Source organism: Sitophilus oryzae, unplaced genomic scaffold (genome assembly GCF_002938485.1).
Source record: "Sitophilus oryzae breed Bouriz unplaced genomic scaffold, Soryzae_2.0 scaffold_172_pilon_pilon, whole genome shotgun sequence".
NCBI classification, from domain to species: Eukaryota; Metazoa; Arthropoda; class Insecta; order Coleoptera; family Curculionidae; genus Sitophilus; species Sitophilus oryzae.
The window spans coordinates 1,380,334-1,403,625 of record NW_022146424.1 but is presented as its reverse complement, the minus strand read 5'-3'; the positions used below and the strand labels follow the sequence as shown (position 1 = coordinate 1,403,625).

General features: G+C 31.5%; 3 protein-coding genes and 1 long non-coding RNA gene across 7 annotated transcripts in view; 3 read left to right on the top strand and 1 right to left on the bottom strand.

The window, feature by feature from the left end:
* Window positions 1-3,623: 3,623 nt before the first annotated feature.
* LOC115881708 lies at window positions 3,624-4,713 on the top strand. Its single transcript, XR_004050074.1, has 2 exons — window positions 3,624-3,802; window positions 4,428-4,713. It is a non-coding gene; the product is annotated as an uncharacterized LOC115881708 (long non-coding RNA).
* A 265-nt stretch (window positions 4,714-4,978) lies between these two features.
* Window positions 4,979-8,036, top strand: LOC115881515 (RNA-binding protein 45). 2 transcript variants are annotated; one of them, XM_030899032.1, is made up of 9 exons: window positions 4,979-5,217; window positions 5,273-5,387; window positions 5,440-5,634; window positions 5,693-5,982; window positions 6,037-6,306; window positions 6,364-6,466; window positions 6,525-6,681; window positions 7,035-7,126; window positions 7,766-8,036. In XM_030899032.1, exons 1-8 carry the CDS (start codon window positions 5,046-5,048, stop codon window positions 7,122-7,124), a joined length of 1,392 nt encoding a protein of 463 aa, XP_030754892.1. In that variant the 5' UTR covers window positions 4,979-5,045; the 3' UTR covers window positions 7,125-7,126; window positions 7,766-8,036. The 2 variants fall into 2 exon arrangements, with proteins under 2 accessions (XP_030754892.1, XP_030754893.1); XM_030899033.1 differs by lacking the exons at window positions 6,525-6,681; window positions 7,035-7,126.
* A 2,089-nt stretch (window positions 8,037-10,125) lies between these two features.
* LOC115881514 (cdc42 homolog) lies at window positions 10,126-13,500 on the bottom strand. 2 transcript variants are annotated; one of them, XM_030899030.1, is made up of 5 exons: window positions 13,359-13,500; window positions 12,998-13,076; window positions 12,555-12,667; window positions 12,388-12,497; window positions 10,126-12,139 (listed from the first exon to the last, which is right to left on the bottom strand). In XM_030899030.1, exons 2-5 carry the CDS (start codon window positions 13,060-13,062, stop codon window positions 11,852-11,854), a joined length of 576 nt encoding a protein of 191 aa, XP_030754890.1. In that variant the 5' UTR covers window positions 13,063-13,076; window positions 13,359-13,500; the 3' UTR covers window positions 10,126-11,851. The 2 variants fall into 2 exon arrangements, with proteins under 2 accessions (XP_030754890.1, XP_030754891.1); XM_030899031.1 differs by having other exon boundaries at window positions 13,281-13,359.
* A 795-nt stretch (window positions 13,501-14,295) lies between these two features.
* LOC115881513 (tyrosine-protein phosphatase non-receptor type 11-like) overlaps window positions 14,296-23,292 on the top strand; it is a 29,822-nt gene continuing 20,825 nt past the window's right edge. For both annotated transcript variants that reach the window (XR_004050056.1, XM_030899028.1), the window contains exons 1-3: window positions 14,296-14,415; window positions 14,638-14,760; window positions 15,111-15,305. Coding sequence is in view for 1 of the 2 variants with exons in the window: in XM_030899028.1 (XP_030754888.1) it covers window positions 14,372-14,415; window positions 14,638-14,760; window positions 15,111-15,305 (362 nt within the window). In the remaining variant the exon portion in view is untranslated. The remainder of the gene's footprint in view (window positions 14,416-14,637; window positions 14,761-15,110; window positions 15,306-23,292) is intronic.

The window sequence follows — 23,292 nt, the reverse complement described above, 5'->3', positions numbered from 1 at the left end:
AATTAATTACAAAACTCACCTCCTTAACAACACTATAATCTAAATCAAAAACTCGTAATACAAAACTAAAGACAATGTCAGGAAATTAAATTAAATAAAACGAACGAGAAAACCCTCCTGTATAGTCTGTATAAAAATATCTGTCCATTTTTGTTGAATCTTGAAAGTAACTTATACAAATTTTCAAGTAGAGCTTGAAATTGCTTCTCTGAATCTAATAGATTTATTATATGTATATAAAAGACATCGATAGAGTTAAATCAAACGCTATTTGGGTAATCAATATTGTTTTAAATTAAAACTCGTATGAAATATATAACGAAAAATTGTGAAAATTGGAGAAAAATATTGTAAATAGTTATTTGACGAATTCAACAAGACTTCCTGTATTTATATCATGACCAATTTGCAAAAAAATGTGTCATAAATAAATAAAATAAAACAAAAAGACAATTCCTAAAATATAACAAAAACTTGTTTGAAATACGGTCCTTTATGTGAGACCTTTTAAAAGTTATTGTATACTTAAAAAATAATGTCTAAAAATTAAATATGAACGAAATAAAGGGAAAAAATGATAATTAAAAAATTATAGGCGCAATTGATTATAAGCTTTTCTTATAACGTTCAAAACGTTTCTTCGGAGTATTATTCGAGTTTGTTAGATTTAAACCGATTGGTGCTGTTTTTTCTATACCTACTGTATAAAACGAAAAATTAATGTCTGAGTTAATGCAGAATATTTTCAAATTTGAAGGGTTATTCTAAATGAAATTGTAACTTTTTATAAAGTTTGTATTTTAAAATATATGCTGGACAAGTTTTTTTATATTTTTTATTTTATGTTTTATTAATGTTTATTAATGAATTTTATTTTAATAAACATAAAATAAAAAACATTAATAAAAATTATATTTTTATTAATGTTTTTTATTTTATGTTTATTAAATATACCAATCTGGTCATTGAAACTGCGTGGTCGGTATTTTAACCTGTATGACAGTGATGTCGATCGCTTAATAGATAATCAAATCACAGATCAAATGTATTAAAAAGAGATAAAAGTTGGGTTGATACATTTCTTCTATGCGGTATTGCCGGATTTTGCATCAAAATTTCAAACCGCGCAAGTAGGCGTTTATAAAAAATATTGCATCTAGGGTTGGTACTTTATTTTTCACAATTAGTTACTCGTTTTACTATAGCTGTAATAGATTATATTTAGCTTAGAAATTATCTTCATTTCAGTAGTTTCCTACAAACGTAAAAACCGGCAACACTGTATGCAGCTTTTTATTTTGTTTCTCTGTCTGTCAACCGGTCATTTATATTTATCTCTGTCGCACGCATTATAATACAGACCACATATGTAACAACTAAAGCCCAATATAGACGAAACAACACAAGTTAGAATAACCCTTCATTATAAAGAAATATCTGTTGTGACAAAGAAATATACACGAGAATAAGATAAATATTAATTTTACATTAATATAAAAAAATATATTTGTTTCACTTTTTTTGTATTTAATTAGATTTTTCTTTATTTTTAGAGTAAAAATATAATTACATATTATTTTGAATTTATATTTATTGTCTAGAAAAGTATTGTTACAGGCATTTATTAATTTATTTATGTTTTTATTTGTCATACAATAATTTTATTTGCACAAAAATCGAAATATTCTCATGTATATTTGAAATAACATAATCTAGAATACTTTTCTTTGCCTTAAATCAGTAGATTTTACGAAATTGACAAATACAAATTAAGGATTTTTTTCTTTTTAGTTATTATATGAATATGTACAGAGTGGTCAAGTTTTTGTAATAAAATTGTATAATTCCAGAGAAAATCTTATTTAATGTCAAAAAGTCTTACCTAACATTGGTGTACAATATCACGTAGCAGACAAAGATTGGCAAAGCAATTATTTTTTAAAATAGATTGTACCAAATGAATCTAGATCACTCTATATATGTTAATATTATTCATATCCATGAATATGTATAATATTTAAACAAAATTAAAACTAAAAGATCACATTGTTTGAAACAAAAATCTTTAATTTGTATTTCTATACATTGTTTTACGAAAATTGTACATTTCTATATTTAGATTATTAGACAATTAGTCCATAGATTTCTTGTTATCTATTTCTTGATTCTATTTTACTATTATAATATAAATATAAAAGACGAATATCTATTTAAAATTGTTGTAAAATGTTGTTATATTCATATTCAAGTTTTTTTAAACTGATTTATTATTTCAAAAGCACATAATGTTTTGTCTGTACTAGTTTTTTTTTTAAATTATGTACTCTAGAATTAAAAACTTTGTTATTTAAAGATAATAATTGTTAATTGAAATAACTATAAAATCGGGAAATTTGTAAAAAACATATCACACTCAATTTTTAGCAATAAATATAAACATATGTTAAATAAGTTTTAAGGTCTATCTACACATGTCAGACTGGTCTCAGTCAAACAGTCTTGTTGCCTTTAATTTCAAAGGGCATGTTCACACACATGCGGCTCCGTCACCGTGTTAAGCTTGTTTTTCATGCATCCGTTGTCCGACGACACGATATTAATTTTATTGGTTGAATTTAAAGACTAATATTCATGAATCACACAGATTTTGACTGAATGAGACGTGACGAACATGTGTAAATATACCTTTATTGTTGAAGAATTTATTGTTAAAGCTGCGAAGGAGTCTAATTGTTAAGTTACCCCGATATGTATATTTTAAAATATTTATATTTTTTAAAAATCCCGATAAATACAATGTAATTTTATGTTTTGCCTGTAAAAAAATTATTATAGATGACCTCTACTTCTTGACCATTTTTCAAAGTATTTAACGCAAATTAAGCATTGTAAATATTTTAAATAAACCATAAATAATACTAAAACCAAAAAAGTAATCTAACAATATTATATGAAATGTGATCTTACGAAACTTTACTACTAAAAAGCTTTTTTACTGCATTTTTTTCTCGGCGTTATTATGAATATATAATATAAAAAAAATCGTTTTATCAAAACTGATTGTTTTACGGCAAGTTAAGTAGGTTTTTCCTTGAAAATAAAATATTTCTCTTACAGAATTAATTGGATTGTGTTTTATTTGCCCATTGAATCGTGTTTATTCGTTAATTTTAAATATATGTAAATTGTTATTTTAATTAACTTGAGAAAATAGTAATTTTCGTCGAAAAAAAATTGTTGGATTTTAATAATCACCCTATATATTGAGGAAAATACTTTTAAAATACGCGTTACCATTACTTGTAGACCTACGAAAAAATTAAATAAAAATCTCCCCCCAGAAACCTGATAACGGAACTCAAAAAAAATTGAAACGATTTTTTTTTGGATGAAGAAATATTCTTAAAAAATAAAAAGCCCATCCTATCTAGCCCTAACTTGAGTACGATCATTAGATTGTATCTTGCAAACTACTTAAAACCACCCTTTTTGATACGATCTTACCAAACCAACCGAAAAATAACGCTCTCAAACTTAAAAGAATTAGGGGCTTACCCCAGTTTATCTGACTGTGAATCAAGCAAATTCTGCGGAACCACCAGTCTAGTACCACAAAGAAAGTTCCATGGTACCATGAATCGTCTTTCAGTCGTAAAAGTGCGTTTAAACAGTATACACTCGATTTTTTGAAAAGCTTTTATTTTTATTTTCACATCATTTCTCATAATGAAAACAATTTTTGTATTTTTATTAGTGTTAAACTTTTTGTCTGTATTATTTTCTTATCCTACTAATGAACGTGGTAAGTAACTATTTAATTTATTTTTAAAAAATAGTTAGAGATTCTTTAACGGTTGATGACAACAGAAAGATTAATTTATATTCTTATCAGGAAATTCTTTAGTTATTGCTTTTTAATGTCGTCAAACATTTCTTTTAATAAATTTCATTTTTAAATATGTTTATGTCACTGGAAGATAAAAAAATACTTATTGGTATTTTGTTAAATGAGAAAATTTATACTTGATATAGTTTTATTAATCTCGATTAATAAATTAATGCATATATTCATTAATTGTATAAAATACAGGGTATTTTATTTAAAACAGCAATGTAAAAAATACAACACTTAGTTTTGACTCCTCCAGTACATGCAGTATAATACTTATACCTATTTTACTATCAGTAATTATAGAGAATATTTTTATTACTTAAAAAAACAACAATTTTAGTTTAAAAATAAATTTGAGAAAGGCATATACAGGGTGTCCTATAAAAGAATCCAGTAAGTATTTCTTTGTAATTATTTTTTACATTTTTTGAAAACCTGGTAAATCAAAATTATAAAATACTAAACTTAAAATATTTTCTGTGATCACAGATAGAAAACCCTGTATTATTTTTTATAATAAAACAATTCATTTTAGCAATACAACTTCACCGATTAAAACAAGAAGACAGTCCCAGCATACAGTACAAATATATATTGAAATCAACCATCGTCAATCCCAAGCAAAAATATTGGTGGAAAAGAGGGACCCATCGAGTTTATACAGACATCGACCAAAAACCTGAAATTATTTTTGCATAATCAAGAATCGAGATTTCTATGATGCAAATAATCACGTGAACTATTACTAGAAGGCTGATTAATGTAAATTATTTATTTTAATTATATTTCAAACATTAACATAAATAAACCACTTTGTTGTTGCATTTTTGTTTGGTCCACTTTACAATCAAAAATCCTTTAAGAAATACCATAAAATTCTGCTGAAGTATTATATAGAAGAATTTAAATTAAATGTAGTTTAATGGACTAGTTAATTAAGAGAAAACGCAAAATTTCAAATTTTTTAAAAAATTAATTTTGCATTATGGCGCCATCTATTAAAATATCCATTAACTTTTACTCAAATTTAAAACAGGATTCTTCTTTTGCAAAATGCAAATTTATGTCAACATCAAATTTGTCAATAAAACGTCAGATTTTGGCGACCAACGAAAAGCTTCTTCAACTTGGAGAAAAAATTCAAGAAATAGAAATGGATAATAGAAAAGCTTCTAGCCAAGGCCTGGAAAACCCTCCTTTATCTAGATTATTTATTATCGGACCAAAATCTCTAACCGAAGAAGATTTTCGAAAACATTTCGAAGAGTATGGCACCATTGAGGAACTTTGGATGGTTAAAGACAAAGGCACTGGCGATTATAAAGGTTTATTTAGTGTTATATATTCATAGAGTGTTATTATCTATTCTTTCTTATTTAGGAATAACGTACATCAAATTTTCTAAAACTTCTGAAGCTGCACAAGCACTAGAAATGATGAACGGAGCTAGTTTAGCGAACAGTTCAAGAAGAATTAAAGTTATGATAGCTTCTAGGTAACCAAATTATAATTCTTTTTGCCCTTAAGTATATCACATAACATTTTAGTCGAGAACAAGGCTCCAAACGTGACCTGAACGAGGAAGAAAAAGCACAAAGATTGTTTATAATGTGCGCGAAGTCTGTGAACGAAGATGACTTGCATGACTACTTTAGACAGTTTGGGGAATTAGAATATGTCAGTATTATTAGGGATAAAGGTTCTGGAGAGAGTAAAGGAATTGCTTATGTCAAGTTTTTCAAGTTAGTCACGACATTCAATAATCAGTTGCTAAAAATGTTATATTAAGAGTTTTTTCAGATTTTCTTCTGCTGCAAAGGCTTATGAAGAGTGTGATCGAAAATATAAGCCAGTCTTTGCAGAACCAAGAAGAACTGAACCAAGTTTTAGAAAAGCAGAACCCAGAGACTTTCCTAGAGGCAATTTTTCGAATGATTATTCAGGAAATACTGGAACCGTGAGAAATTTGGTAAGTTCTAGCTTGGCTGCCTCTTCCTCAGGTATTAGCGAAGGGTACACTAAACTGACTGTAATAGCTAGTCCTGAACTAAATCAAGATCAATTGTGGAAGTTGTTTGATATTGTACCAGGTAAATATAAGATTTTTTTGTTTGTTTTGAAGTCAAAGAATATTCTCTAATTAGGTATGGATTATTGTCAAATTCGGTACGAAGGAGGCAGTTCAAGACCATCCAGAGCAGTAGGTGAAGTAGTGTATACAAGTTCACAGTGGGCAGCTCATGCTAAAGAAAAGTTACATGGCTTTGAGTATCCTCCGGGGTATCGTTTAATTGTTAAGCCGGACTTTGAAGGTCGCCCTGATGTGCCTGAGAGCTCTAGGAAAGATTTGCTAAGTATTGCAGAGACGTTGGCTCAAGCTACAAGTATAATAGAAGCAGCAAGATTAAATCCTGGTATTTTGTTAAACCCATTTATTCAATGGTATATATATATATATAAGTAATTTTTAGCTTCTTTGTTAAATCTGGGAAATGGTGGACATCAGCCGAACTGCAGCGTAGAACTTCCTGATCCCAAACCGCTTGTTCACATTGACGAAGAGACAGTAGCAAGGTAAAAGGTTTATTTTTTGTGTAATGATTAAATGATAATGTATGTAATGTTTTGTAAGGTGTTTTGTCATATGCTCTCCGTACCCTTTACCCAACCCTGTCCTGAGGGATTTGTTCTGTCGATTCGGTGGCTTGATAGAGGTCTATATGTTAGCCAATAGGAACTGCGGCTACGCTAAGTATAACAATCAGAAGTCTGCGATGCAAGCTATGCAGGTATATTGTTGTTATATTTTTTTTTTGTTATTGACATTTCCAGTTCTATCTAATAAGTACAAAATGATTGAAAAAAACGGCGTCAGCGATGGCTATGAAATGAAAATCGTTTTTCGAGATCGTCATTTTATATGTAAAATTAACACTACATCACCCGCATCAGTGAAAGTTTCGCCACTGAAAATTCTATGGGGAATGTCATCAATCGTGATTTCCAAGCCAACTGAACGCGTTTTTTTTTTCGATTATACGGTATTTACTTGTTTCTCTGACATCAAAATTGTATGCTTTCAATAATTGTTTTGCATTGCCTTAAATTTTTGTTGTAATTGTTTTTTTTTAATACAATGCAGACGCTTCACGGTGCAGAAGTAAATGGTGTTCGTCTAAAAGTAATAAAAGCTGAAGAACAAAGAAAAAGGCAGAGGATGGATGCAGATTGAAGGTATAGTATTTGATCTGTGAGTATTTCATGCAATATTTAAGTTTTTTGTGATACACCATTTTATAGAAAAAAAGGGGCGTCGCAATGGCCCTTGTCAATTTCAAAGATTACTATGACACGTTTTTTTTTTCAGTCTTGTAATATTTTTTTCCTCCAATAGCATTTTATAGCGCTTTTTGTCTTAGTTATATGTAACTTTTGCTTATTTGTGTTTACTTTTACCTGCTGGGTTTGTTTTTGTTTTTTTTGTAACTAAAATAATTTGTCACTAAAATTTTAAATATATTTTTGCTTTGGGTTCCAATTGTACCAAGTTAAAAATATCTGGCGAAGACAGATTTTGAACGTACGGGTTAAACTGGACCGAATACTCACATACGCTGACGTTTTCAACTGAACAGTCCTACCCGTTCGGTTAAAACCGTGTAAAATAACCGACGTGTATGAGAGCCTTAACGAAATTTCTACGTCTATGTGACCGTGTCTTTTTTACCACACGTTATTACAAGGATAAATAACTGAATTTTCCTTACATTTTCGCAAAACTGTTTTAATCTAAGGTTTTAAGGCAATAAAATTGTCAATATAGTGATTTCCGATGTTGGGTATAGTTATTTACTGAAGTTATTTTCATTTTAGAGACCCCGACATACGACAAAAGAACATATAAAATTGACACGAAGAATACAACAACGCAACTTAATTTATTTTATCGTGAGACATTACTATTTTACCGTTAACTACACTGCGTACCAGTTACTGCATAAACAACTTAACTGTTTACACGTTACTGTTTTTTACGGACTGGTTGATTTACATGTTCGCAACGTTTTTTCCGCTTTCTTTTAGTTAAATGTCCTATTTTTTAAAGATCTGTTTTCATGGATTAAATAAAAAGGATTATACGATATCACGTTGTTTTATTTTCCTGTTCTATTAAACAAATAACAGAAATTAACATCAGCTTTGTTGTTTTAATTGCATTTCTGAATTTTCCCCCTTAACTTAGAGAGTCCCCTCTAAAATTTGACGATTTTTTACATAGTATCCAGTGGCGTAATTTGTTTTTTCTTAATATTCTTATTTTTGAGATGTTAACCAATGTTGAGGTTTTTTTAAATGGGACAGCCAGTACAGAGTGTTTCAAAATATCCGAATATGCTTTTTTTCGTAGCTACAGGTGTTTAAGAACTTTCTTCCAGGTGCTTTAGCGATTCGAATGAAATTTTCAGGGTACAGTACAAGTGCAGCATATTTGAATGGCAGAAAAATGTCGACATATTCACCAGGGTCGTGCATAAGGGTTATCACTGGAAAATTTTTCTAAAAAAAACATATACGCCACTGACTTTTTTTTCTCTTGTTAACAAAATTGTGTAGACCGTTTAATGCCGATTAAAAGTTGTCTCTTGATATTTTGTCGATTCTTTTTTTTTTGGTGAGATAAACGCAATTTTATTAATTTTTCTTAATCCCAAGTCTAATAGCAACCTTTAAAAAAATTATTGTCATTAACTAACTAAAGTAACAAATAAGTAAACATTTCAAAATTCTTGCCTGGTTTAGATCATATCTTGAGGGTAGATATCAGTGTGTCATGTGCTCGGGTAAAAAATCCTCGCCGTTAAGTGTCTGTTGCGGTGTACCACAGGGCTCTGTTTTGGGGCCTATTTTATTCTTATTGTATATTAACGATTTGACAGAACTGCACATCTCTGGACATTTCACACTCTTTGCAGATGACACTTCAATACTATGGCAGGCCAAGGACATTGAGCATCTTAAGGGAATCATAAGCAAGGACTTATCCTTCATTAAAGAGTGGTTTAACTCAAATCACCTTTGTTTAAATTTATCCAAGACGCATGTTGTTGGGCTTAGGTGTGACATCGCAAATCTACATTTCGAGGGGGGGTTTGCTTGCAGGAATTCCTGCGACTAGATCCTAGGAATTATTATTGATAGAAATCTGCGATTTGAAGACGATATTCTGGCCTTAAGTGGCAAGTTGTCTTCTGGATGCTTTGCTGTTAGGGCAATTAGGGAAGAACTGGGTTCACAAGTGGCAAGGACGGTCTATTTTAGTTTGTTTGAGTCTCATCTACGGTATGGAATACCATTCTGGGGTGTAGCTAATCAGGGTCTACTAAACATTCTTTTTATTTTACAAAAAAAGGCCGTACGATTTATTGTAAATGTACCACTTAACGAATCCTGTAGACAACACTTCAAAGCTCAACAAATTCTTACACTACCATGTCTTTTTATTCTGGAAATATCATCCCTTATTTTTAAAAATCGTATCAGACTACAGGGTCCTATACCCAATATTGTTACCCGCCAAACCCTGAATCTGCCCTTACCACTTCCAGATAGCACATTGGTCAAAAGATCTATAATATATGAGGGCCGAAAGATCTTTAATCATCTGCCGGTTGCTTTAAGATTGGTTAATTCCATAAAAACCTTCCGGAGACTACTGAAAAGGGAACTTATAAATAGGGCATTTTACAGCGTTGACGAATTCTACCGGGGCTCCCTTGATATTAGTGTTTAGAGTCTAGAATTGCTTGTTAGTCTGACTTATTCTTTTTAGCGTTATTGTTAATTTTCTCTTTATTCTGTATATTGTATATGTTATTTTACTTAATTGTTTACACCTATTTTTCTGAATACTGTTTGTTGTTTTAATGGATGTATTTCTATCTTATATTTACACAATTTTTTTTATTTTAGGTTTAGATTTAGGAATATTTATGCTTTGTTAACAAAAATTTGTATATTTTTTAAACAATAAAGTACTTTTGAAATTGAAATTGAAAAAAATTTCACTCGAATCACTAAAAACAGTTGAAAGCTACGAAACAAAGCAGAATCACACCTATGTTGATATAAAAAAATAAATCTTATTTTACATGAGAAATCTCCCCACGCGAGATGGCACATGTTTTCTGAATCACCCTGTATATTAACCAATACGTTAAAATGAAAATAAACAGTTTCTGTACGTACATTTTTCTCTTTATTTCGGTAGTAAATATTTAAATTAGATTATAATAAATTCAACTCAATCACAAAAAACTCATCACTCGGTATTCACACACTTAAAAATTAATCGACATATATATAGTGTTAGTATTAAAAAATAAAACCTCCTTAGTAATTCAATAGTTTCCTTAAATGCATTTTAAACATTATTTATAATATATTTATTCATTCGCGCAGCGGTATATACAACTGATTTTTTTTATTGTTCGACTTAAAAATTAAAAATATTACAGTTGGTTTATCTCTGTATGACAGATGTCTAGATGGTCATCTGTCATACGGAGGTACAAAGCAAAGGAAAACAATGAAATTTTCATAATATTTACTAAAAAATATCGGAGCATCAGTTTTACTTTACTTTAAGAAAGCAACTCTATTATTTTGTAGTGATAAAATGTTTTGCAACATTACTTATTCAGTTCTAAGTTGTTTCAAACGTATAAAATAATACAAAGTTGCTAATAGCACCACACTTTCCATAAATATAAATTCTTCAAGTATTTTTTTATAATAAATTTAATTTTTACGTGCTACAGAATACATTTAAAACAACTTCAAATAAACCTCTTTGTACAAGATTACAATAAAGAATTATAGCTGATTTATACAAATTTAAAAAAAGAATCTAAATAAAGTACTTTAATAATCAAATTATAATATTTTTAAATTCAGAAAAGCATTTTAATTATTTTTACTTATAGTTACCCTATTACCAGGTTTGTAAGTTCACTGTAATCTGTAAAAAAGTCCTAAATATACATTAAATCTTAAGATTAAATAGATTTTTTCCTGTGCAACTTGAACCAGCTTATAGATATATCTACAGGGTGAAACAGTCTTGCAAAAAAGCATCATCTCATATTTTTTGTATAAGATTAGTTTTTAAAGAAAATACTGTAATTCTTTCACTGAAGATTTCACATAAAATTTCTTTTTATGTTTTTAATGGTGTCCATTTTAAAGCAAATCATATTGGATATCTACAGGCTGAATTAAAACTAGATATAATTTTTATCCATTATTTCAGATGAAACACCCTGTATTTTATATTATAAATCAACACAGATCAATATTTATTGAGAAAGCAGTACTCTTATAAAAAATATTTATCAAAACTTATGTTCATTTTTATCATAATACAGGGTATTCCATTTCAAATAGTTGAGGAAATTACATCATCTAGTTTTGACTCACCCTGTATATACCACGCAATAATAGTGTATTTTAGTAAACATAGTTTTGAAAAGCACACTATTGTAATAAAATGGTCATAATTCAAAAACTGCTCAGTATATCTAATTATGGTGGGCGACTAAAAAAATATATTTGAATCACCCCCTGTACATCTGTCTGCTACTATTGCCCACATATTTTGTAATTGAAAATGAAGTGATAATGTCAACAAAAAATACATGGTAAGGTGCTTTTTCAGAATATATACTGAATCACCCTGTATATACGCCGGTTAGGTGATGGTGAAACTTGGAATCACGCTGAAAGCCAATGTACCATAACTCAAGCACATAATGTGATTCCTATCACTATATACCATGGTTCAAATCTACCTATTTAGTCAATATCTTTGCTTTCAAATCCGATATAGTCTCTGTCTTATCTAGTTTAGTTTGCAACAAACACTTTTGCAGCGTTTTTTTTGTAACGCAAAACAAATAAGCTTTAGAGAATAAGGCATTTTTTACGTCTTACTGGCTCTGGCGGTTCCAGGGCCGCTAGTATGGCCTCGTCGAAGACGTTCTTCAAACCTTTCTGTGTCAGAGCGGAACACTCTACGTATTTGACAGCTTTAAGTTCGCGAGCTAATTTTTCACCCTGCTCGATGGAGATTGGCTTCTGCTTGTTTTTGGCTAGTTTTTCTATAGTAGCTCCGTCATCTCTCAGGTCCACTTGTGTCCCGACAAGCAGAAATGGCGTTTTTTGACAGTGGTGTGTTATTTCAGGAACCCACTAAAAGAATTAATCTATATATTGTAAAAACCGATGTACAAAAGCACAACATTTGGCACAAAGGTCCCTTAAGTAACACAATTGATCACTAACAAATGGTTTTTGGAATTTCATCTCCCTTGGGGAAATAAATTAGGTTTGTATGATACATAATAGCTTTAAAAGCATAAAAATTAGGAAAAAGGTTCATTAAAATGACATTAATTAGTAAAACAGCCTGGTAAAAGCTATATTAAACATATATTTACCTTTTCTTTAACATTTTCAAAGGAAGAAGGACTGACTACTGAAAAACAAACTAGGAAGACGTCTGTTTGTGGGTAACTTAAAGGCCTAAGCCTATCATAATCTTCCTGACCTAAAAAGACATTTTTTTTGTATTATACAGCATTCGTTAGAAATCTAATAAATATACCTGCTGTATCAAAAAGTCCTAGTGTATATGGTTCACCACCTATCATAACAGTAACTGCATAGTTATCAAATACTGTTGGAACATATTCTGAAGGAAATTTGTTGGTTGTATAGCTGAAAGAACACATTAACAAATAGGTATGCAAATTAACAAAGGTATAAATAGAAAATGTAATTATCAGTACCAATTAGTCATTTGATGTTTATCAGAGAACACCTTAATGAAAGTATTTCTACTGATTTAAGATATATCTCATGTTTCTTTTTATGTTACAATTTTTATAGTTATTAAAAACAGGTATTAGAATAGGTCCTTCATGTATACAGGTGTGGTATTCAACTCTCTTGGATTAGACAAATCTAGTAACTTTGACATTGGTTTATTTAAATATTTATAACAAAGAAAGAGTTATTATAAGAACAATACTATGCTGAATAACTTACCTAATAAGTAAACATGTTTTACCGACCGCTCCATCACCAACAACCACACATTTAATTGTCTGCATTTTGGAATTTTTCTCTAAAAATAAAACAAAAATAAATATCTCCCTTCACATTAAACTTCCACCACTAATAACAACACATCTGCATAACAAAAAGGCATATAAACGCAATCTTTTAAACACTGAACAACACCGTTTGGATAAAATTATGCAGATATTTTTATCAGCTTGCTGCCATTTTTAATTCAGTAAACGTAGTGGAAACGAGACTCAAAACCTACTTTATCGTCCTTTATCTTGTCTCGAGCGCGATTGCGAGGCACGGAATACTTATTTTTATGTTAATTAATAACAATTACCTGTTCGGGGTTTAAAAAAGTTAGAAATTCCAAAGTTTTGGGTTGGGTTCCCACTATTCACGTACACACAGAACTTCAAGAACTTCAGAATCCACTAGCGACATCTTTGTCAAAACGTGCGAAGCTGACATTTTATTGAGCGAAGTTAGTTACGAATCCAACTGTCACTGTCAGGCGTTAACAGGATATGTGTTGCTATATACTTATAACTGTGTTGATGTGTTGCTAAGATATTATAGCCATAAAAAATATTAGAAAAAGAAGAAGAGAAATGTCATTTTTTGAGGTTAGAAGTTTGAAGTAAAATGTTATAATTATATTTATTTAAATATCCTTTTATTTACATCTAATATTACTAAAACTTAAGTTAAGAAGTTCATTATGAACCGAACAGCTAAGAGAAGAGTTAATAACGTGCTTAACGTATTTCACAAAAGCATTGTGTCGGCATGTGTATTTACTACAGTCGCAGGCACCGTATATTTAGGATACAGATATTATAATTATTTAACCGTTGTGAAGCCACAACTTGCTGAACAAAGACGACTCGACAACCAGGATTTATTAGCAGAAGGTTCTTCAGGAAAATTCTTAAATGCACATTTAAAAGAGGCCACTTAACAGTACCAAACCGATATGGACTATTTGTAGATTTAGTAATCAAATGTGTTGTATATATTTTGCTTAAGGAAATAGAGTGTTAGAAAAATAAATTGTTTATATTTTATTGCGATTTTCCTGCCGAATACTGCCTCAGTAATTTTTTAATTTTCTACCTTATACTGAAGGAAGAGAGGATGTTTATTGAAAGTACCTGTAAAAACTATATTTAATGCACTCTCTAAATGATTTTAAGTGTTCCAAGAAAAACGCTTTAATCGTTTTTACAAAAATTAAAACTTTTTGAATAGTGCTTATAGATAAGGAGCGATAAAGCATCACTTTTTGGTTATCTCCCGTAGAAGTAATTCCAAGATGGCGACAAAGGTTAAAGTTGGTTTTTCCCTGATTTAATGCTTTTTTCCAATATTAAATGCACCAATATGAGTTCCCGAAGGTAAGTTTTTAATAAATCAATGTAGTACCATCCTTTCCCAAATAAATTACCAGCTAACCTTATTCAGAAAAAAACGTCGAGACCCTTAAAAGATTTTCCGTACGCTACAGTACCCAAACAGATTAACAAATTGTTTATTTTCCTTCCCAAAATGCCTTTTTCAAGGCGTTCCAGTACTATACTGTGACAGAACGATTTTTTCACAATATTGATTTGCTACAGGTGGTTTTGGCCCACTATCAGTGGAATTGAAGCTGAGAGGGTTTTAATGAAAAGGGGCGTTGATTGCAGCTTCCTAGCTCGACCTAGTTCCTCAAATCCCGGCGATTTCACCCTGTCTGTCAGGTAAGTTATCGTTTAACCGCTAGTATATAAATATACGAAGATTTAATTATTGTCTTACCATCTCAAGTGGTGTAGTTTTTATTATTTTATTCTCTACAATATAACAATATGAAAGTTATGTTAAAAATAGCAAATATTTAATGAGTTCAGATTATTTAGAGATACTATGGCAAATAATGGCGAGAAACATATAAATTCCATTGATTTTTCAATAAAATCTACACTAGAAAATATTCGTTTAATGCTCAAGACACTTGAAACTTTGCTTGGATACTTTTGTATAGCTTAATTTTCTTTAAAAAATTACAAATTTATTGAATACCTAATATTTATTATTGTTGTCCGTTTAGGCGTAATGGTGAAGTTACTCATATTAAAATCCAAAACTCTGGAGACTTTTACGACCTGTATGGTGGTGAAAAGTTTGCAACGTTGTCAGAGTTAGTTCAGTATTACACAGAAAAACAGGGACAACTTAAGGAGAAAAATGGCGATGTTATTGAGCTAAAATATCCATTGAATTGTGATTGCCCTACAACAGAAAGGTAAGTCTTTATTCTTTTTTATAATATTTCAAATCTTGTTTGGTACTGTCACAGATTAAAACAGATTTATCAGTGAGACGGAGAAAATAAATAAAACAAGGATGCCCATTTGGTCCCTTTAAATATTATTATATTATATTTAAAGGGGCCAAATACAAAGTGCATGTGTATGATGAATCTCTACAAAAAAGCTGTGCCACAGATTAGGTATTTCAATTGAGAATACAGTTTTTACAAAAGGCAACAATGCATTTAAAAAAAAACGAAGTTTGACAACGCCATAGCCCTATTAAAACTCTGGGGTCATAGTGGCGCTTATCAGCAAGATGAAATAAGTGCTACATCTGTAAGTTAATCTGTGGTACTGTAAAGCAATTATTTTTTTTATATAATTTTTCCATTAATTTGTAAGGTATAATTAGTTTGTCAAATTCGACGTTACAATTATCAATGATTTGTTAAATTGTTTAGAATAATTATTACTGTTGAGTCAGCAGTGGTTGTTAATTCTTCTAAAACGGTAGTAATAATATGTGAGTAATATAAAATATTAAGACCATTAAGACTAAATAAAGAAGAAACTGACGTGACTATGGTCATGTAGATGTGAGCTCTACAGAAAGGTAAAAATATTAGTATTCTACATTGTTAAGAGATGGCGATGCTAATGATCATTTGGGTTTATTATTGTAATTCATTGAATATATATAATGGTCGAAATATTGTAGGTATTTCTATGAGGGAATTTTAAAGCACATTTTTTTCAGATATATTGCATATTTTTTTTATGCAAAAAAGTGAAATACTTTGGTAGTTTATTATCTTTAAAAAAAGTAATTGATTCTTTCTATAAAATTTTTTGGATGGATGTTAACTGGGCTTTAGGGAATGTCTGAGATCAGTTCATAGGTTTAGAAAATTTTAAGTACGTTCCGAAATTAATTGAGCGCGTTCCGTTTTATTAATTAAAAAAAATCACACGCGAAGGAATATTCCTTATTTTTACACTCTTGTTTACTTACACCCTGTAGACAAATATATCATACAATCGAAAAAAAACGGCTGAGATTGATAATCGATGAAATTTTGGCGAGGTCAAGCCCCAGAAGTCATTGCTTGGCTCATTTCTTCTTTATTCTTTAACTTGAGTAAAAATTATTTTTAAATGGTGTAGTTAAAAATTCGAGAAAAATAATTTTTTTTGGAATTTTTTTTCGATCATAGTATTTTATGAATATTAATATTAAAATTAAGATATTATCTGGCAACTTAATTTGATTATTTTCAACACCAGCGCACTTATTTTTATTATACAATAATCAAAAAATTAATTTGATGTTTTGATGTAAAGTTTTTTCTTTAACGTTATAATAACATTATTATTTTTCACGTTGAATTAAACATAATCTTTTTATTAAATCATGCATTATAATGGTAGTGGTATATTTGTTGCATGTGACATAGACAATAGCTGTGGCAATTATATAACAATGACCAATTATTTATATGGAGGATGTCATCGATTTTATTTTCCATAAATATCTTTTGAGTGATTTTTTATTTCAAGGCTTTCGATTGGTATTGGTATAGTCGAAAAAATATATCATAATATTGAATGTTTGTTTTTTTAATAAAAATTGTAGATTTTTTTGTAAAGAAAAAATATTTTTGGAAACACTTCGAGAACGGATAAATTGAGGACTAACCAACGCTACCCACCCCACCAAATAACCAACTTAACTAACGCAACTAACCTCGGCACTGATAAAAAAATATAAAAAACAAATATAAATTACTAAAAACCAACCAACCCCACCAAATAACCAACTAACCAATAAATTAACACCCTCCAAAAAACCACGCTAACCAACCCGTCAAATAACTAAACCAATCCAAACAAAAAGAGTGAAACCAATGCAATAAGATCGCGCTATAAGCAAAAAAATATAAAAAAGTTTTGGTTGGCGTGAGATTTGAACCACGGACCATTCGTTCACGAAGCGATAGCCTCAGTCACGGAGCCACAGGTGCTCTTGCAAAATGCTTATTATTTTGTATAATATTGCTGAATGTATTAGTTATATTTTTTTGTGTTATGTTTTTATAGGCATTTGCATCTTTAATTGAAAATGTACTTACGTTCTATACTTGCGTTCATGTTTGTGTTCATGTTAATTTTTTCATGACTGATTACTTAATAATTTGATATTATTATCATTAAAAATCTCAATTTTTCATCCATTTTACTTTGAAAAGCCATCCCTTGCTTTCTGATTGATGAACTGCACCGCCAGTGAACAAAAATTAGTTACTACCGAAAGTACCGAAAAAAACGGGAAATCCCGGTTCCGAAAAACAGCTCCGATTTCGGAAACCCTAATCTACACTAGTTTACGATATTCTCCGATGGTGGCAGCACCGGCGGAGAATGCGCCAAACCTATATGCAATATATAAAATACAACCCTTGATGTTTTTCTCAAGTAAAAATTTAACTTCCGGCCTATGCAGAGATAGACAGACTTAGGAATGTATGTGTATAACACACACACAAGCCCATTCATCATCTGCTTCCGTTTTGAGGCGCATACAGTGTGTTCGCTGGGTGACAAATCGGAACAAGCCCGCTTCTTTTTAACGATGTTATCGTCATCGTCATTGCCTCTTCCATTTTTGATCAAGTCGACTGAGGATGTGACTCACTAGAATGCCGAAACACACGTGCCCATGTAAATAAGTGCTTATTGTTTCGTGTTCTTTTCGAGGCGTTAATATATTGTTCTAAATCTTTATTTTATATTCAATCGGTCCCTTTATTTTTTATTTTTGTTCGTCAAAAGTTATTATCGGGTGACGAAGGAGAATACTAATGAAGAAGGATTTAAAACAAAAGGACATAAAGTGGAAGTAATTACAATACATTAAAAGATATTCTTTTTTTTAATTTATAAAAGTAAGTTAACAAAAATAATATAAATATATTTATTACAGCATATTTAATAAACCAATATCTAATATTTTTGCATAGTTTTACAAAATAAGGCAATTATTAAAAATTAATAAATAAGTTGATTCACTTTTACAAAATTTGTATTAAAAGACCCTCTGTCCGTTTGAGGACTCCATTCGGGTACCTCTATCTACGTGCCGAGTTTGGTTCCAATTTGGTTCCAATCGACCCATAATTAAGAGAAAAATCCTGATGATTTCGTCCATTTATAGGCATCGGTTCGAAACGTCGATAGCGTCATCCTGTAGCCCGTCCCCAATTATGCCGAAATCGACCCACATTTTTCTTCAATATCAAATCCTTAGTCCCACCCTGATGAAGATGTAAACGAAACGTCGTATCCAAATTTGCAGGGTGGGACCGTGTGCACCGTCGCTCACATAGCCTACACACCAAATTTGGTCGCGATCGTACGACATCAACTTCTGACGTTTCTTACGTCAAAACTAACCGTCATAGTGACACGTGTCAGGTTCGAGTTGGCCTTGGTCCAATCTATCGACATACCAAATTTCATTTAAATCGGGCAATTTTTTCGTCAAAATATCATGAAAACATTCCATTCTCAACTTCCTCATTGGCTTACCACTTTTTCGATCGTTACCACTTTTTGTGACGGGTGTCATGACGCTAGCTCGTGTGTCACCGCCTTGAATTTTTACTCCCATCGCGCGTAAAGAAGTTTCATTTCAAAAATACTTTTTTTATGTCTATAAATAACTGAAATATTTTGGGATTCACCAACTTTTCATCAACATAATAATATTAAGCTATTAAGTAACATTTCGTGTATATAATCAGTGGACTATTCGTGTACAGTATAAATAGTTTTTCCAATTATTTTCATTAATTTATTAGTGGAGCGAATGTATCGCTCTGCGATATGACACGAACGGAATGTACAGAGGTCCAAATATGACGGAGACTCGATAACAACAAACAAAAGCTGCTGTACATATAAAAATATGCTAATAAGTCGACTTAAAATCATGCTAATTTGTTAATTATATTAACAAATGGTGCGGAGTTCGTTTACATCTGAAATTCTCGACACCTTGACAAAACAGAATTCATATTTTTGCGTTTCAAAAATGAAAAAAATTAATTCAATGAAAGGTAGGTGGTCAATTTTTTTATTAAAAAAGTTTTCTTCTATTTGAGATCTGTCGATCAGTTTTAAGGTTGTCCCTGTATGAGTTCTTTGAGGTGGGCTGTCAACTGTTTTTTCACCTTTTTGGAGGTCTTCCAGGCTATCTCTTTTTTTCCATAACAAGGGGCCGTCCTTTGCCGGAAACACTGCGACCTGTGAGGCCTATTGTGTTTGTCCCCTTTCTATATCTGCACCCATTCTCCTATCCCTGTACCCTGCACTAACTTATGCAGGTGCTTGATAGGATAGGAGCATAGTTCCTCCGGTTCTAGCCTAGCTTTCCCAAATAAAGTGTCGCTTGCATCCAGAGCCTCGCAATGACATAATGTGCTCCGCTGTTTCAGGAGCTTTATCGCAGAGTCCTCAGCAAAGACTTCCTTGATTGATACTGACTGATACTCAATACTGACATGTAAAACGTTATGTATAGATGGGGCTTAATGCTAATAAAGTTTTACGTGCCATTTATCATTGACCTAGGGTTTTTCGATTTTAATCGCTACCAGGACATCAGAAGGCGAAAATAATAAAGTAGTTAATCGGAAAAACAAAAATAACCGCTCGGGCATGCGAGGCACGAGCGCTATTTCAATGTCTTTCGGTTCACAAACAAACGGGCGAGATAATCATACGAATTAGGGTAATAACGCTTCGGAATACTAGGAAAAGCTGAATATTACGGAAATTGAACATCGATTAGGTCTAGTGACGTAGGTTTTTGCGGCTTGTGCCCAAGCAACATCACGTAGTTACTTACCAGTAGAAAATTAAGTCATTTGGCGAAAGATCCTGTGGCCTTTTCCTACTGTAACCACAATAGACGGGAGTCCATGTTTTTATTTTCTTCAACATGAAGAATATTCAAGTTATTGTTGTTTTTTTCTTCCTGTTCAATTATTTTTGTCTTCACACCTCCATGTGCTTAATACCATGCCTTTACTTTATCAAGACATCGCACGATAGATAAATAATAATAGCTTTTAGTACTGTACAGAGATAAGATGAAAAGGTACTGGTTTAAAAAGAAAATAGATTAAAGTTAATTAACCAACTTTTAAGGTTACTACTAATCGAGCAAGCCGATTACAACCATTAATTTTTATCCATCTAATATAATAAATATTACCAAATCTACGTATTAGTAACACTCATTACTTAATCAACCAGCTACAACATTTTGAAGGTGTGTCCAAAGTAAATATTTATTTATCTATCTATAAGTCATAACATTTAAAAGCGCCATACAAAGTCATATTGTCGATGTGTTGGAAAAAAACTCGGTAAAATACTTTAGCGTTGTCTCATACATCTACTGTATGAAATTAGTTATCATATTAGTCATTATTATTATATATTGTTACTCCTTTCAGCGGATAATTTTAGATCTGAGGCTATAAAATCTATAATAATATATCAATCGTGTGCATTATCAGTTTATTAATCTTTTATTGGTGCATTTTTATCCCTAATTGTGCAAAATAGATACAGTTACTCATAGCCTGGCTATATTAACACACAATCCCAGAGAATGTTTATGTTAGGTCCGGTTAAGCTTTCTTGCTGAATGTATTATACATTAAGTTGGCAAGGCACAAGATCATCATCCTATTACTATTTTAAAATGAGTTTTTAATTAACATTTATTTGTTTGTTTTATTACAGACATATATTTTTATTAAAATAAAAATAGTTTGGGTACCTAGGTCGACTCAGCCTTAAATGAGTACTTGGGATTCACAATCCTGAGGCACACCACAACGGCTCTAGTATAGCAAGCTATACCTTGCTACTCCCAAGGCGTTAAACGCTATATCATCATCATCATCATCATGTAGCCATCGTTGTCCACTGCTGAACATAGGCCTCCTCCATATTTCTCCATGTCTCTCGATTTTGGGCCGTCATCATCCAATTTCCAGCAATCCTCTTTACATCATCGGTCCAGCGTGTCGGTGGTCTGCCTCTGCTACGTTTACCTGCTCGAGGTCGCCATCTTTAGATGTTCTCGCCACATGACCTGCCCATCTCCATTTCATTCGAGTTACGTGTTCCACTATGTCTTTAATTTTGTTTTTTTGTCTGATAGTGTTATTAGAAATATTGTCTCTTTTAGTTATTCCAAGCATGACTCTCTCCATGGCTCTCTGGGCTACTCTTAAATTTTCTGCTGACTTTTTCGTTAATGTTAGAGTTTCCGCTCCATATGTAATTACCGGCAAGCCGCATTGTTCATAAACTTTCCTCTTCAAGCATATGGGTATATCACTTTTAAAGGTTTCCCGCAGTTTGCCAAAAGCAGCCCAACCCAAACCTATTCTGCGCTGTATCTCGTGTGTTTGATTGTTCTTTCCGATTTTTGTATTTCGTGCCCGAGATATTTGTATATATGTGTTTCTTTTATGTCGGCGTCACCTATTCTGATGTTCTGTGTCAGCACTAAGTTTGTCATTATTTGCGTTTTACTCGTATTTATCCGGAGACCGACTTTTAATAAGGCCTGCACTAATTCTTCGAGCATCTGCTTTGAATCTCCGATGTTATGTGAGACAAGGACGATGTTATCTGCGAATAGATGTGTCAACCTTTCACCATCGATATTTATGCCCCTATTCTCCCAAGAGAGTGATTTCATTGCGTATTCAAGGACAGCTGTAAAAACTTTAGGCGAAATAGTATCCCCTTGTCGAACTCCTCTGCCTACCTCAATTTTATCTGTTGTTTCGTGAAGTTTTACAGTTGGTGGCATTACTATATATGTATTCTATAAGCCTTGTATACCTATAATCTACTCTTCCCTGCTCCAATGCTGCTATTATTGATGTTAATTCTACTGTGTCAAATGCTTTCTAGAAATCAACGAACCCCAATGCTAGGGGCCTGTTGTATTCCACAGATTTTTCTATCAGGACTTTAATTACTTGAAGATGATCGTTTGTTCCATAACCTTTCCTAAAGCCTGCCTGTTCTCTTGGTTGATAGAAATCTAGTTTACGTTCGAGACGTTTGGCAATGATTTTGGTAAACAGCTTATACAAGTGACAAAGAAGGCTTATCGGTCTATAATTTTCAAGCTCGGTGATATCGCCCTTTTTTTGGAGAAGTATCGTTATGGCGTTGTTCCATTGAGACGGGATTATTCCTTTTTCAAGGCATACATTAAATAAGTCTTTAATCCATTTTAATACTATAAAACGCTATATATACGGGAGCTATTATTATTATGTACTAATTTAGCATAAATACATATTAGAAAATTTGTATAGATGACCAGTGATAATTAGTTGATGGTAATAGGTTGTTTTCATCTCTCCATCTTTTTTACTTTTCATAATTTATGGTAAGAAAATTATTGGTTTAGAGCGAAATTTGACTATAGCCAAAAACTTTTCTCACGTTTTGACCCCAGGAATCCAAAAAACAATATTTTAGTCCGTCCGTCCGTCATCAAAAAACTTCGTTCGCCAATAACTTTGTTATTATCAGAGATATAAGAAAGTGGTATTAATAAATGTCAAATATTTGTAGTCGGAAATTTAATTCTCTACAAAATCGATCTCTTGACTTTATTTTGTATCTCCCTTGGTTTTGAGTTATAGCAATAAAAAAAATCTGGTCAAGGTGATGTGTCCTAAACTGCTCTTTGAAATTAAGAGTAATGTTTCATCACGAAATTGCAGAGTATTAAAAATTTTCGCATCTAAAAATACGAAATGTAATGTCTGGCGGGACTTTCGTGATCACAAATGACAGCCAGACGTGTATTTTCTATGAAATTCGAGAAAATAAGAGCAAAAATTTTGTATTTTTTGCAATTTTTAAGATGCCGCC